At 38.0% G+C, this 12,697-nt stretch overlaps 2 protein-coding genes across 2 annotated transcripts; one reads left to right on the top strand and one right to left on the bottom strand.

Moving 5' to 3' along the window:
* Window positions 1–6,129: 6,129 nt before the first annotated feature.
* On the bottom strand, window positions 6,130–7,323 carry LOC148586514 (metalloendoproteinase 2-MMP-like). The gene has a single exon (XM_088515675.1). It carries the CDS (start codon window positions 7,321–7,323, stop codon window positions 6,130–6,132), a length of 1,194 nt encoding a protein of 397 aa, XP_088371801.1.
* A 757-nt stretch (window positions 7,324–8,080) lies between these two features.
* LOC148586513 (uncharacterized) lies at window positions 8,081–8,521 on the top strand. Its single transcript, XM_088515674.1, has one exon. The coding sequence runs from the start codon at window positions 8,081–8,083 to the stop codon at window positions 8,519–8,521; it is 441 nt and encodes a 146-aa protein (XP_088371800.1).
* The last annotated feature ends 4,176 nt before the right edge of the window (window positions 8,522–12,697 follow it).

Below are 12,697 nucleotides of genomic sequence, written 5' to 3'. Positions count from 1 at the left end.
ACAAGCACCCTTTTGGACCACCAAACGGTTTTTAAGTAAACCTTTCCACATTACAAGAATTTAGGTTTTCAGGGGCGACTCTAAGTCGACCCTAAAAGTCCTAAAGTGGACGTTGTTGCCAACTGCGTCGACTTTTGGACCCTAAAGGTGTCAACGCTAATAGTCCGACCCTAATGCTCATACGTGTGATCATCAGCGTCCACTTCAAGTCGACCCTAATGATAACTTTTAGCGTCCACTTTATCGACCCTAAAAGTCACATTTTTTGACCCTAAAAGTGATGTAAAAGAAAGTCATAGTCGACGCTAATTGTTAACCATTAGCGTCGACTTAAAGTGGACGCTAATAGTTAACTATTAGCGTCCACAAAGTGGACCCTAATGGTCCTAAATTTTTTTTTAAAAAAATAATATGCGATCGATCGCACAATCGTGTGCGATCGATCGCAGACCCAGACCCAGGGAACCAAATTACTTACATATGCAAACCAGCTTCATTTCTGAATTTAAGATCAAATTTCATACAACTTTATTAACTTTAGTTATCAAGAATCTCACCATAACTAACTACTGAAACTAGAAGAAATTATTAACTGAATGACAAACCCGCTCCAAACTATCTAATAACTGGGATGCAAAAGAAACTATTTTCTGCCAAGAGGTTTAGTAGATTCAATCCTCCAGCTTGCAATTAATAGAAGTAAATGAGCACTATGACCCTTATTCAAATCTATAAGAATGCGTTCAAGACAAAGCATTGACAAATATTAAGAAAACAAAAGAAATATTAAACCAGGTCATACCCTGATCATTAGTTCATGCAAATCAATTACATTAAAATAAAGCGCAATAGATTATACAAGAAAGGTGAAAATAGTGCTTAATTTTAAAAATTAGCTTGCATGAAAAGAAGAATATTCACTGCTTATGCAAGGAAAGGAAAAGGTAGTCACATACAGAACTGTTGGTATAATTGCCATAATACTCCTAAATTACAGAAAGCTTTGTTTTTTACGGATTCTAGTTATAAATCAATCTAACAGTAATGGACGCTACCAACCCAGTTTGTAATGTAGAGAGCCTCCACCATCTCAACTGATCCGTTATGTACTACAGCAGCCACCTGGATATGCACAGAAGTCAATAATAGAAAAGAGACCAAAAACAAAACTGGAGCACGTTATAAATTGTCTCATTAGAACAGAAAATTTTATTGTAAACAGTATTACAGGGAGAAAGCATGAAAAATGTTTGCGTATGTATGCATAACCAAATTAGATATGAAGTTACACCACAAAAATTAGAAGCTGCTTATATAATGAAAGACAACCAATTATGGCTAATTAAGTAAATCCCAAAAGAGTAAATAAAACACAACGTCAAATAAAGGCATACCTTCTTCCAGTCTTTTCCATATTTCCGATAGGCTTCATAAAAATGCTCAAGCTCCTCCTTGCTCCATTGAGGTCCTAACTTATCAGAATATTTCCTTTTCTGTGCATAAAATACAGCAGCCAAAATATTTTTTAAAAAATATATCCACACTTTGAAGCTTTAAAGTCAACTCAACTAAGCCTTAATCTCTGTATACTGGGTTGGTTTATGGACCTCAATAACAAATTATGTTTGCCCACATAAATACATTCCCATGCAAACAAGAGGCTCAATTGATAATCCTATATATTTTGTTGTTCTATCCTATCTGAAATTATCCTTTCTATTGCCACAAAGATTGACTGTGTCCAATACAAGCTAGAGGCCATCATTTTGAAGATCCTATCAGATACTTCAAAATTTCATAAAAGGCCCACACTACATTCTACCCTCCATAAAAATTGACCAACAAAGGTTTATTAAACTTGGTTAACAAGTGTAACCAAACCAAGACATAGAGAGTCAAAGCACAACAAAGAAGAATAATGGTTACAAATAAATGAACAAATAATGAGTCAGATAGGTATTAATTAAGTTATAGGAAAAGTAGAGGAAAAAAAAAACTTGTTTAGGATCCAAGAGAACATGTTTATTGATTTGGAATGTGCATCAATTCCTAGTCCTAAGTTGAATGTCAAAGCATATTTGATCACCTAATCCATATTGAAAAAGGATCTCTCTGCCCAAATTGTTTCCTTCTGCTGAAAAATAATGAAAGAAAATGATTGTTTTGGATAACCAAATCTAACATACCAGCTCAAATTGGCTTGAAATGCAATGCTCAAACTCCTCCACAACCTTACTTAGCACAGATTCAACCAGATTTTCCTCCCTGAAATTTAACAAATTTATTTTGAATTACTATACAAATTTCTGTCCGTAAACCATATATGTTCTATCCTCAACATCTGATGTATGTGAAAAATGGGCTAAAAGTAACATAAATTTCTATTTTAATGAAAAACAGAGATACTAAAGACCCTAATTCTTTGAGAATCCTGACATACTTGTTCCAGATCAGACGCCTCAAACGTAGGAATTCCCATTTCTTGCACAGCCACCAGGAAATTCCTCACATTCTCAAAGTACTGAAATGCGGACAATGCGGCCCCATCAAGAACCAGAGCAGAATCACATGGACTTTCCACCACCTAAAAAGAAATCAAACTACTACTTAAACATCCCCAATTGAAAAAACAAAAAAGACACAGAATTTAAATGAAGATAAGGATGAGGAAAAGGCTAACCTTGGGCACAGCTCCAGAGTAAACCTTGTTGAGCACATTGCAGAGAATGATCCAACTTCTTAATCCCAGCCTGAACTCCTGCTTCGACGGCTCCGTCGGCAAATCCTTCGCCCCCACTACTCCCACCATCTTCCTCAGCCACCCCGCCGCTTCGTTCCTTCTCGACGCTATCAATCACCAAAACAAAACAAACCCATCAACCACTCTCTCCCATTCATTCACCACAACTAACACATCTTATACCTCTTTATCCTATAATTATGAAAATGATATAATATAAAGGGCAAACATATCATGAATAATGGCTTAAAACTACAAAACGACACCTATCATTGGAAATAGAAGCCGAAAACCACAAATATTGGCAAAGTTTAAAAGTTTAACACCTTTTAGAGAAGACTACTATGCATTAACACTACTTCACTACATCAGACAACAATCTTCAAACTAATCTAAATGCTCACAAGCAACGTAACTCAAAATGACTAACCTCATCAAAATCATCAAAAATATGTGAGAACTGCCCTATGAACCAAACCTGCCAAGGGAGAAAACTATTAAATATATGTTTTACAATCTATGGCCAGGAAAATTCCAAAACCCAAAATAAAATACTTATCTGCATCCTCTTCCTTGCCAATTTATCCTTATAAGCAATTTGAGTAATCTACCACAATGAACCAATATATAATATCAAAGACAATAAGAATGAAACCCAACATGATAGAGAAAGAAATACTAAAAATGTGTTTGGTCATGAAACATATTAAAGTAAGAACCTGCTTGGGTGGTTTAACTTTCTTGTACTTTTATCATCCTGCATACACTTAAAAATAAAATTTAGAAAGATATTTTTACTCCCTTGCATTGTTTACTCAAAGCTCTTTAACCTTGGTAAACATGTCAAGGGAGATTTACTAACTCAAAAGTTTTTGAACCAAAAATTTTGCGAATATCTTAACATAATATAAACCAAATAAAAATTACCAACAAATATACATTACCAAACAGATCACGATCAACAAATACTCAAATACACAATAGCAAATAGAAAGTACCAACAACTATCCAAATACATAGTATCAAAAAAATATATCTCAAATAGATGGTATCAAAAAGTACATCCTAAATAAATGGTTATTCCAAAGCTTCCTCAATTGTTGGCTTCACTTGATGCACTTCCAAGCAAGCTCCCTCCAGACCTAATAAGAATAGAATTTCATATAATGATCAATAACCTTTTTAACGATTACTCAGTATGTGTGTTTTTGTAAAATTAATGCATAGATATAGTTTCACTAACCCTCCAATATGTGACATTAAGAACTCAACAGTGGCTTTCAATTTGTTGGTTTCCTCAACGTTGGCTTGCAAATTCTCCCTATACTGATGAAGTTCGATTCTAGTTTGTTGAAGCTCGTTTTGAGTATCTTCTTGTCTTTTCCTACACTCGTCATGGTTGTCGAAGTGCGTGAACGCTTGAGATGAAGTACTTAAAGGGGTAGGAATAAGACCGCATCCCATTCCTCTAACGTGACCAGATTGTCGGCCCCCTAGCACTTGTGTGACTATTTCTTGCATTCGGTCCTCGACACTTGTCCCCTCCACACTGCCTTCCTCTAAGGCCTCACTGGTTGTTAATTCTTGCATCTGAAGCTGCACAAGTCATAGTTGGCCTTAGTTTAATATATACTTCATGCAAGTTTACTATTCATGTACTTCACTAATCAACTTAATGATCAGAGCGTAAACATTTACTTACATATAGACTTTTGCATTTGTCGTTCACAAACTCTTTATCCTTTTTTCTTGTATGGGTAGCCTCATATAGTTCAACAGGATTGGGCTTCACTTTTGTTTCTTGTTTCTACACATAATACATATAATCAAAGTTTACACTAAATAATGTTACTTTAATTAAATTATAAAAAAGAGATACTTACCTTTTTGTAAATGACGTTAACAAATGAACAAGTGCCAGCTGTGTGATTTGTTTCCAATTTGCTTCTGTTTTTTATATTTCGTGCAGACTTTTTCTATAAAATTTGGAGAAAAAAAAAACACAATTATTCATAAAATGTCCTCAAGTGCATGCCAAAGCCAAGAAGAAGACGGACTAGGAGGAGCATTCAAGAAAGAAACACCATTCTTGAGATACTTTCCCCTAAGAGCTTCAACCCAAAGAAGAGGTTGATTAGAAGTCATCTTCCAACCTAGCCTTTGCAATAAAGAATGATTCAGAAATTCCATAGAATGTATACCCAAACCACCTTGCGATTTGGGTTGACAAATATTTTTCCAAGCAAGAAAGGAGAGATTATGCTTTTTATCTTGGGGAAAACCCCACCAAAATTTCCTTAAACCAGAATTTATCACTCCACAAAAAGACTTGGGAAGAAGGAAAATAGACATAAGATAGGTGGGAATAGCATTTGCAACTGACTTCACAAGAGTAGTTCTAGCAGCTTGGGAAAGAAGGCGAGCTTTCCAACCCGTGATCTTGGAAAAAATTCTGTCCTTTAGCTCAATAAAGGAATCAGACTTTCTCTTGTGCATGAAGAGAGGAATACCAAGATACTTGGCTCTGGCAGGGATCAAGTTGAGACTAAGAATGCCTTTGATAGAATTCTTCTTAGCTGGCCGACAATTTCTGCTAAAAAACACAGTTGACTTGGAGACATTGATACACTGGCCGGACCACTTAGAATAAGTAGACAGGCAGTTAAGAATTGTCCTCGCCTCACTAATATTTGCGCTAGAGAAAATCATAACATCATCTGCAAAAAAGAGATGAGAAATAGGAGGACACGAACGTGCCATCTTAATACCATGCAGATTACCCAACACTTCTTCCTTTAAGAACAACCTTGAAAGAATCTCCAAACCTAAAATAAAAAGGAACGGAGATAGAGGATCACCTTGCCGAAGACCCCTAGAGGGGGTAAATTTACCATAAGGGGCTCCATCAAGGAGAATGGAAAAAGAGGATGTAGTAATACATTGTCTAATCCATTGGACCCAAACCGGATTAAAACCAAGCAAGGAGAGAATCCTTAACAAAAAATCCCATTCCATAGAATCAAAGGCCTTTTCCATATCAAGCTTTAAAGCCATCAAGCCACCATTCCCTTTTTTCTGCTTCATAGAATGGAATAGTTCATGGGCTAGAATAGTGTTATCATGAATGGACCTTCCTTTAAGAAAAGCCGATTGAGAAGGAGAAACAATTTTATGCAAAAGAGGCTTAAAGCGATTGGAAAGGATCTTAGAGATGATCTTGTAATTAAAATTTTACAACATGAAGAAAAAATACATTGAAGCAAAAGCAAAAAATTTTTATTAAGGCAAATTGCTCTATCATCTCTCTCTCTCTAAGCGAAAATGCCAAATACTTTATTTTCTAATTAAAATGGCGGGAACACTTTATCCTAAAATATTATTATCGAGTATTAATTGCTAGGAGCATGCAGCAAAAGAATCCGTAATCCGTCCGCAAATGGGTGACATGGGTGGCTAAAAAGTAATCGAGATGGAGAATTCCGAATTCCAAGTCCTTCAAACGTTGTATAAGGCTTTAATTCCTTGAATATCGTCGGCATGCAGACCATTGATCTCTCCTTGAGGGACGTAGGCATACATGATAGCTCCCTCAATTTCGCTATGATCCAGTCCAAGAAGGTGCCCGATTTCATGCAAGGCAACTGTCTCCAAGTCAAATGCACCTGACACTGCACCCACATTCCATCTCTCGTCTCCATCATAATGGAATCTCCCAAGGGCATAGCTTGCTGGACTGAGCTATGCCCGAGCCCAAGAAGGTGCCCGATTTCATGCACGGCAATTGTTATCAAATCAAATGCACCTGACACTGCTCCCACACTCCATCTCTCATCTCCATCATAATGGAATCTCCCATCAGTCGGTGCAAAAGTATGGGCCAGGACGCCACCGGCTCCATCAAATGGAGCCCCGTCTCCATGATCCCTAGTATAAAAACCAATTGTGATATCCGGGCGTGCGCCGCTTGGAGCCCGTGAGAAGGTGAAATGCGTTCTTGAGGCCCATGCCTGGAAGGCTTGCACGGCGGCGTTCATGGCTGCAGTTGAGGTACCTGACACAAATCCATAGGTGAGGCGGTACTTGGATGGCGGCCACCTTGGGTTTCCCGGGAAGAAACTATAGTGAGAGACGGTATGGAATGAGCCATGGCTCTTGTGATCATGCCACTCCTTCCCCAGATGCATCCAATTTGTACCGTTGACGATGTCTGCCACGCCGCAGCGAGGCACCATCATGGTTGATACTGTTTTGTCATCCAAAGTGTCACTCGCATTCAGATGGTAATTGAGTTGGTATGTTTTGACGGCCGATTCCAAGAGATAATCAAACTCGTCGTCGTTGGCATGGGTGTGATTTTTGGAATGGTTGTAGTTTAGATAACCAAATTGTTCAAGGTATTTTTTGAGGCCCTGGATGCCTTTGGTCTTATTGCCCTTGTGACATCCCTGAAGGCCCTTGAAAAACTCGAAGGGTGAAGTATTTTTGTCAAGCGAATTTGGTGGATTAGTTGCATGAGCTGAAAGGAGAGGAAGGAGGATAAGGAGAGCCGATGAGAAGAGAGAAAAAGCTTTCAAAGCAGCCATGGTTGGATCGATCGATGTTGCAAAAATCTCTTAGTCTCGGGGCTTTTTATAGTGGTTATTTTCTTTTGTGAGTATGTAGGTGCATAGGCTGCATAGCCATTGGAGTGTTGAGAAGTCAATAAAAGTGAAAATTTCTTTATTCATACCGTGACACATTGGGTCACATCTAAACTTGGCACATTGGGTCACATCAAAACTTTTTTTGGCTGCATTGCTTCTCCCTAATGTTAGTAGGAAGGACCTTCTCTCTTTTAAGCCGGTTTAGTATTGCTTTCTTGTTGTTTTCTTCTATATATGTACTTCAATAATAAAAAAAATAAAAGACAAATAATTACATAGTGGTGGGTTCATGTAGAGATCCGGGGTCATGATCTTCCAATTTTTTTGATATTTTTATACTTTTAATAATTTATTGATATTCAAAAGTCATTCCTAAATAAATAAAATAAAATAAAATAAAATCTATTAAATTTTTAGGGAAAAATCCACATATCCCTTCAATCTATCACCCAATTGACAATATCTTCTCAAAACTTTTAATTGTGACAATGTCCCTCCAAACTATCCAAAAAATGTCAATGTTCTTCCCCAGTGAAAAAATTGGCCTAGCGGAGGGCATCCCCTATGGACGGGGGATTTCGTAACATTTTTTATTGGCTGTATTGGGAGGACAATACATAATTACAAAACCACCAGTTGCGATTAACCACTAACTGGCCTAGCGGTTGCGGTTAGGAGGGAACAACTGAAAGCAACCATGGGGGAATTTACTCATCCGAACTGTGTAGTGCAAGAGGCATATGTATTTATGCGGGAATATCGAATAACAAATACAACTGTAGAGGAAAGTGGTGTTTCCCCAACACACGTTGGGCTCGTCAAATGGAAGTTTCCATCGCAAGGTTGGTATAAGATTAATTGGGATGTGGCTATTGATTCCACCAATAGACGTATGGAAGTTGGGATCATAGTGAGAGACTACAAGGGTCAGGTTAGTGCTGCTTGGAGCGAGTTTCTTAATGTTTTTCAAGAACTTGTGATGATGGAAGTGACAATTGCTTTATGTTCTGCTGAGTTTAGTCGTAATTTGGGCTTGCAAAGCATTATTTTGGAGGGTGACTCATTGCAGGTCATCAACGCTTTTAATGAAGAGGGTCCAAGTTGGAGTAAATACGAGATAAATTGTGGAGGACATTAGAGAGGTTTTAAAGTCCCTTCATAGTTGCTGGATCAATCATATCAAAAGGAAAACTACATTTGCTGTACATGGGCTAGCAAAGGTTGGGATAAATCAAATCATGAATAGTGTATGAATAAAAGAAAGGGAAAACTTTTCTAAGGACTCCAAAACTTTCACCCGTTTTGAAATACCCCCCTGAACTTCAAAATCTCTCAATTTAGTCTCATGAACTTTCAATTGCTTTCAATTTGAACTCCTCCGTCAGATTTTAAATGTCATATGACATTTATACCCCTGACTTTTATATAAAATTCTAACTTCTAAAACGTTTTTTTATTTAAAAACAAAAAAACAAAAATCAGGGATATTTTTGTCTTTTTTGAATTTTTAATGGCTAAAATTAACGGAATGGCCTAAATTGAGAGCAATTGAAAGTTCAGGGGACTAAATTGAGAGATTTTGAAGTTCAAGGGGGTATTTCAAAACGGGTGAAAGTTTGGGGGTCCTTAGTGAAGTTTCCCCTAAAAGAAATCCCTTGTTGTACACTCCTGAATTATGCGGCTAGTCCTTATTTGTAGCTAATTCATGTCTTTGTGAATTGTTTCAGTGGTTTAGGGTTTACGAGACTTGTAAGAATTATGTGATGTCGTATGATGATAAATTTTAGGGGAAACTTCAGAAAGCCCCCTTGAACTTTCAGCCATTTTGACAAGCACCTGCTGACTTTTCAAAACTCTCACTTAGGCCCCATCAACTTTGGTTTGCTCTCACTTTAGACTCTTTTAACGTTAAAGTCAAACAATGTGACTTTTTATACCCATTTTACTCTCCCCCAAAACTACGTCGTTTTGTGTCCTAATACTACAACACCAACCCAGCCCAAAATGACGTCGTTTTAGGCATTAATTTTTTTTTTTTTAAAAAAAAGAAAAGCAAAATATTAAAAAAGAAAAAAAGAAAAAAGAAAAAAAAAAGGAAATCGAGGTGGCTCTAGCCACCCCTTGGCCAAAATGGGGTGGCCGGACCACCCCACTTTTGGCCAAGGGGGTGGCTGGAGCCACCCCCAAGGAGCTGGGATGGTTTTGGCCACCCCATACCGGTCGTATGGGGTGGCCAAAACCACCTCGTTGGGCGTTGGCCTTGGGGGTGGTTCGGCCACCCCCAAATGCATTCGATCCCCCCCCCCCGCCCCCCCTTTTTTTTTTTTTGGCCTTTTGGGGGTGGCCAGACCACCCCCATGGCCGAGGGGGGGGGGGGGGGGGGTGGTCCGGACATCCCCAGACCGGCCAGAGGGTGGCTCAGCCACCCCCTTGGCCAAAAATGGGGTGGTCCGGCAGCCACCCCGATTTCGTTGTTGTTGTTGTGTTTTTTTTTTTAAAAAAATTAATATTATGCTCAAAACGACGTCGTTTTGGGATTGGTGGTGATGTAGTTTTCAAGCTCAAAACGGTGTGATTTTGGAGTCCAAAACTACGTAGTTTTGGTTGAGGGTAAAATAGGTATAAAAAGTCAAATTATTTGACTTTAACGTTAAAAGGGTCCAAAGTGAGAATAAACCAAAGTTCAGAGGGGCTAAGTGAGAGTTTTGAAAATTCAAGGGGTGCTTGTCAAAACAGTTGGAAGTTCAGGTGGGCTTTCTGAAGTTTTCCCTAAATTTTAAGATTAATAAAATATTGAAAAAGAAAAGAAAAACAATTAAAATTAAAGTTAGTGTCTTGGATGCAATTTTTTAGCAACTAAGCCGAAAACTTATTGGGTAAAAAAGATTGTGAACCCAAGTGTGGGCTATCGCAAGTAATAAATTTTCGGGGAAACTGAAGTTAATTCACGGGGAATGATAAAAATTCTATTATTGTGCAGAAAAATAATATGGTTTGGTTGTTGTTTTTTCACTAAGAAGTGATAGAGTGAAATATAAAGTAAAATTAAATTGTCTAAACTAAATTAGTTAAATTAAAATTAAAAAAAATTAATGGAAAAACATTAGGGCTTCCGGGATCCATCAAGCAATTTATTACATATTATTGAGAAATATAATTTTAACTCTCCTAATTTTATTTTTATTTTTTTTGGAAAATTGGGCATTATCATTGATAAAATAATAGAAAGTAGAGCATCAAGACTCCACTAACAATCACAAGATAGAGCTAATTGCTCCAGCAAAACAATATCACTAATACAATTTGGAGTTGTATAACTCCATATTCTATCATTGACATCTGTTATAGCCGCTTTCGCCAGCCGGTACACCGCCTCATTTGCTTCTCGAAATACAAAACTGCATCTCCATCTTGGAACAGATAATAAAATGAGCTTTGTGTCATCTATTAAGTGTCCGAACCGATTCCATCTACTCGTATGAGAGTTAACTGCCTCCACAATCTGTTTCGCATCTCCTCCCAATTAACCATAAATTTTGCAAACCCAAATCTCTACCTAGGCAGGCAGCAAGAAATGCTGCATAAGCTTCTCCTGTTGTCGGCTCCAATAAACCCATTCTAGTCTTGCTCATAGCCGCTATAACCCGTCCTTTCTCCTCTCGAATCACGACACCTATCCCCACTCTTCCATTTAATTTGTCAATAGCCACATCCCAATTAACCTTGTGCCAACCTGGAGGAGGGGCCATCCACTTCTTATTACGAGCTATATTTTCCTCGTCACTTTTATTCACCCCCTTCTCATTTATTTTTTTGAAAAATTCTATCTGCACTTCGGTCTTCTAGATGATGACATTGGGGTTAATGAATATTCTTTCATGTACCCATTTATTCCTCCTAAACCATATCTAATGAGCTAGTTGCACAAAAAGGCCAAAATCATTTACTCTATTTCTTAAAAAAATATGTTTTGCCGTCTTCATAAAGTTTTCCCCCTCTATAGCACATTTCTGGAATATTCTCTTACTGCTTCCCCACACATCCATGGCTGTTGGGCAGCCCCACAAAGCATGGAAACCGTTTCCGGCTCCTTTTCACAGATTGGACACCAAGGCTCATTCACAACCTTACGCCTAAGGAGATTATCCTTTGCTGGCAAAAGATTATGACAAGCCCTCCAAAGAGAATTTTTTGCTGCGTTTGGAATTGCTAGCTTCCATAGGATCTTCCACAAAATACTCTCCTTGGCCTTCACAGATCCTTTTGAACTCCCCCTTATCTCCATCTCTTTTGCTAGGTGATAGGCACTCTTCACCGAAAACATTGCATTGTTTGTACACCTCCATATCTGGACGTCCGGTTGATCTGTTTGGCTTATTGGTATAGAAACTATTGCAGCTATTTCCTCCTCTGTAAAATTGCTTGTCAACAGACTTTGGTTCCAACCTCTCTTCTCTCCATCAAAAAGCTCATGAACCTTGCTACAAGGAGTCAACACCTTTGGAGGGGATTGGATCCGATAAGTTGAAGGAATGGGGATCCAATTATCCCCCCATATATTTATTGATTGGCCATTTCCAACTCTCCAAAACAGGCCCTCTTCAAGAATGTCCCTTGCACCTAGAATGCTTCTCCATGCAAAAGACGGCTTCGTCCCCAATTTTGCATTCATGAAAGAGCATTGAGGATAGTATTTAGCCTTTAAAATTCTCGTTGTTAAGCTCTCAAGGGACTTCAATAATCGCCAACACTGTTTCGCCAAAAGAGCTTTATTGAAGCTTACCAAATCTCTAAAACCCATTCCACCACATTGTTTGGGCAGTCCCATTCTGCTCCATTTCATCCAATGTATTCATGAGCCATTCTCTTGATTTCCCCACCAAAAATTCTGCATCATGGAATTAATCTCAGAGCATAAACCTTTTGGTAGAAGGAACATACTCATACTATATGTTGGAATAGCCTGAATTACGGCTTTTAGCAAAACCTCCCTTTCAGCTTGTGACAGCAATTTCAGCTTCCAATCACCAAGTCTCCTCCATACTCTATCCTTTATGCTGTTAAAAGCCTGCCTTCGGGATTTTCCAACTAGAGCTGGCAGCCCTAGGTATTTGTCGTATCTCCTAATTGGAAGATAAACAAAATTAAGCACTAATAAAATGTAAAATAAATTGAGCATGGGTTGATTGATTGAGAATTGGATTTCAATAATATGTTTTTTTTTTTTTTTTTTTAAGAAGATAAATAGGGTAAAGGTGATTTCAATAACATGTTAAAAGATAAATTAAGCATTCAATATATTTTCAAATCATAA

This window comes from Corylus avellana, chromosome 4 (assembly GCF_965113065.1).
Source record: "Corylus avellana chromosome 4, dhCorAvel1.hap1.2, whole genome shotgun sequence".
NCBI classification, from domain to species: domain Eukaryota; kingdom Viridiplantae; phylum Streptophyta; class Magnoliopsida; order Fagales; family Betulaceae; genus Corylus; species Corylus avellana.
The sequence above is the reverse complement of the archived record's forward strand: the minus strand, read 5'-3'. Positions and strand labels throughout refer to the sequence as shown.

Excerpts from the sequence above, each read along its gene's own strand:
- LOC148586514 (XM_088515675.1), bottom strand. The coding sequence starts at position 7,323 with ATGGCTGCTTTGAAAGCTTTTTCTCTCTTCTCATCGGCTCTCCTTATC.
- LOC148586513 (XM_088515674.1), top strand. The coding sequence starts at position 8,081 with ATGGGGGAATTTACTCATCCGAACTGTGTAGTGCAAGAGGCATATGTA.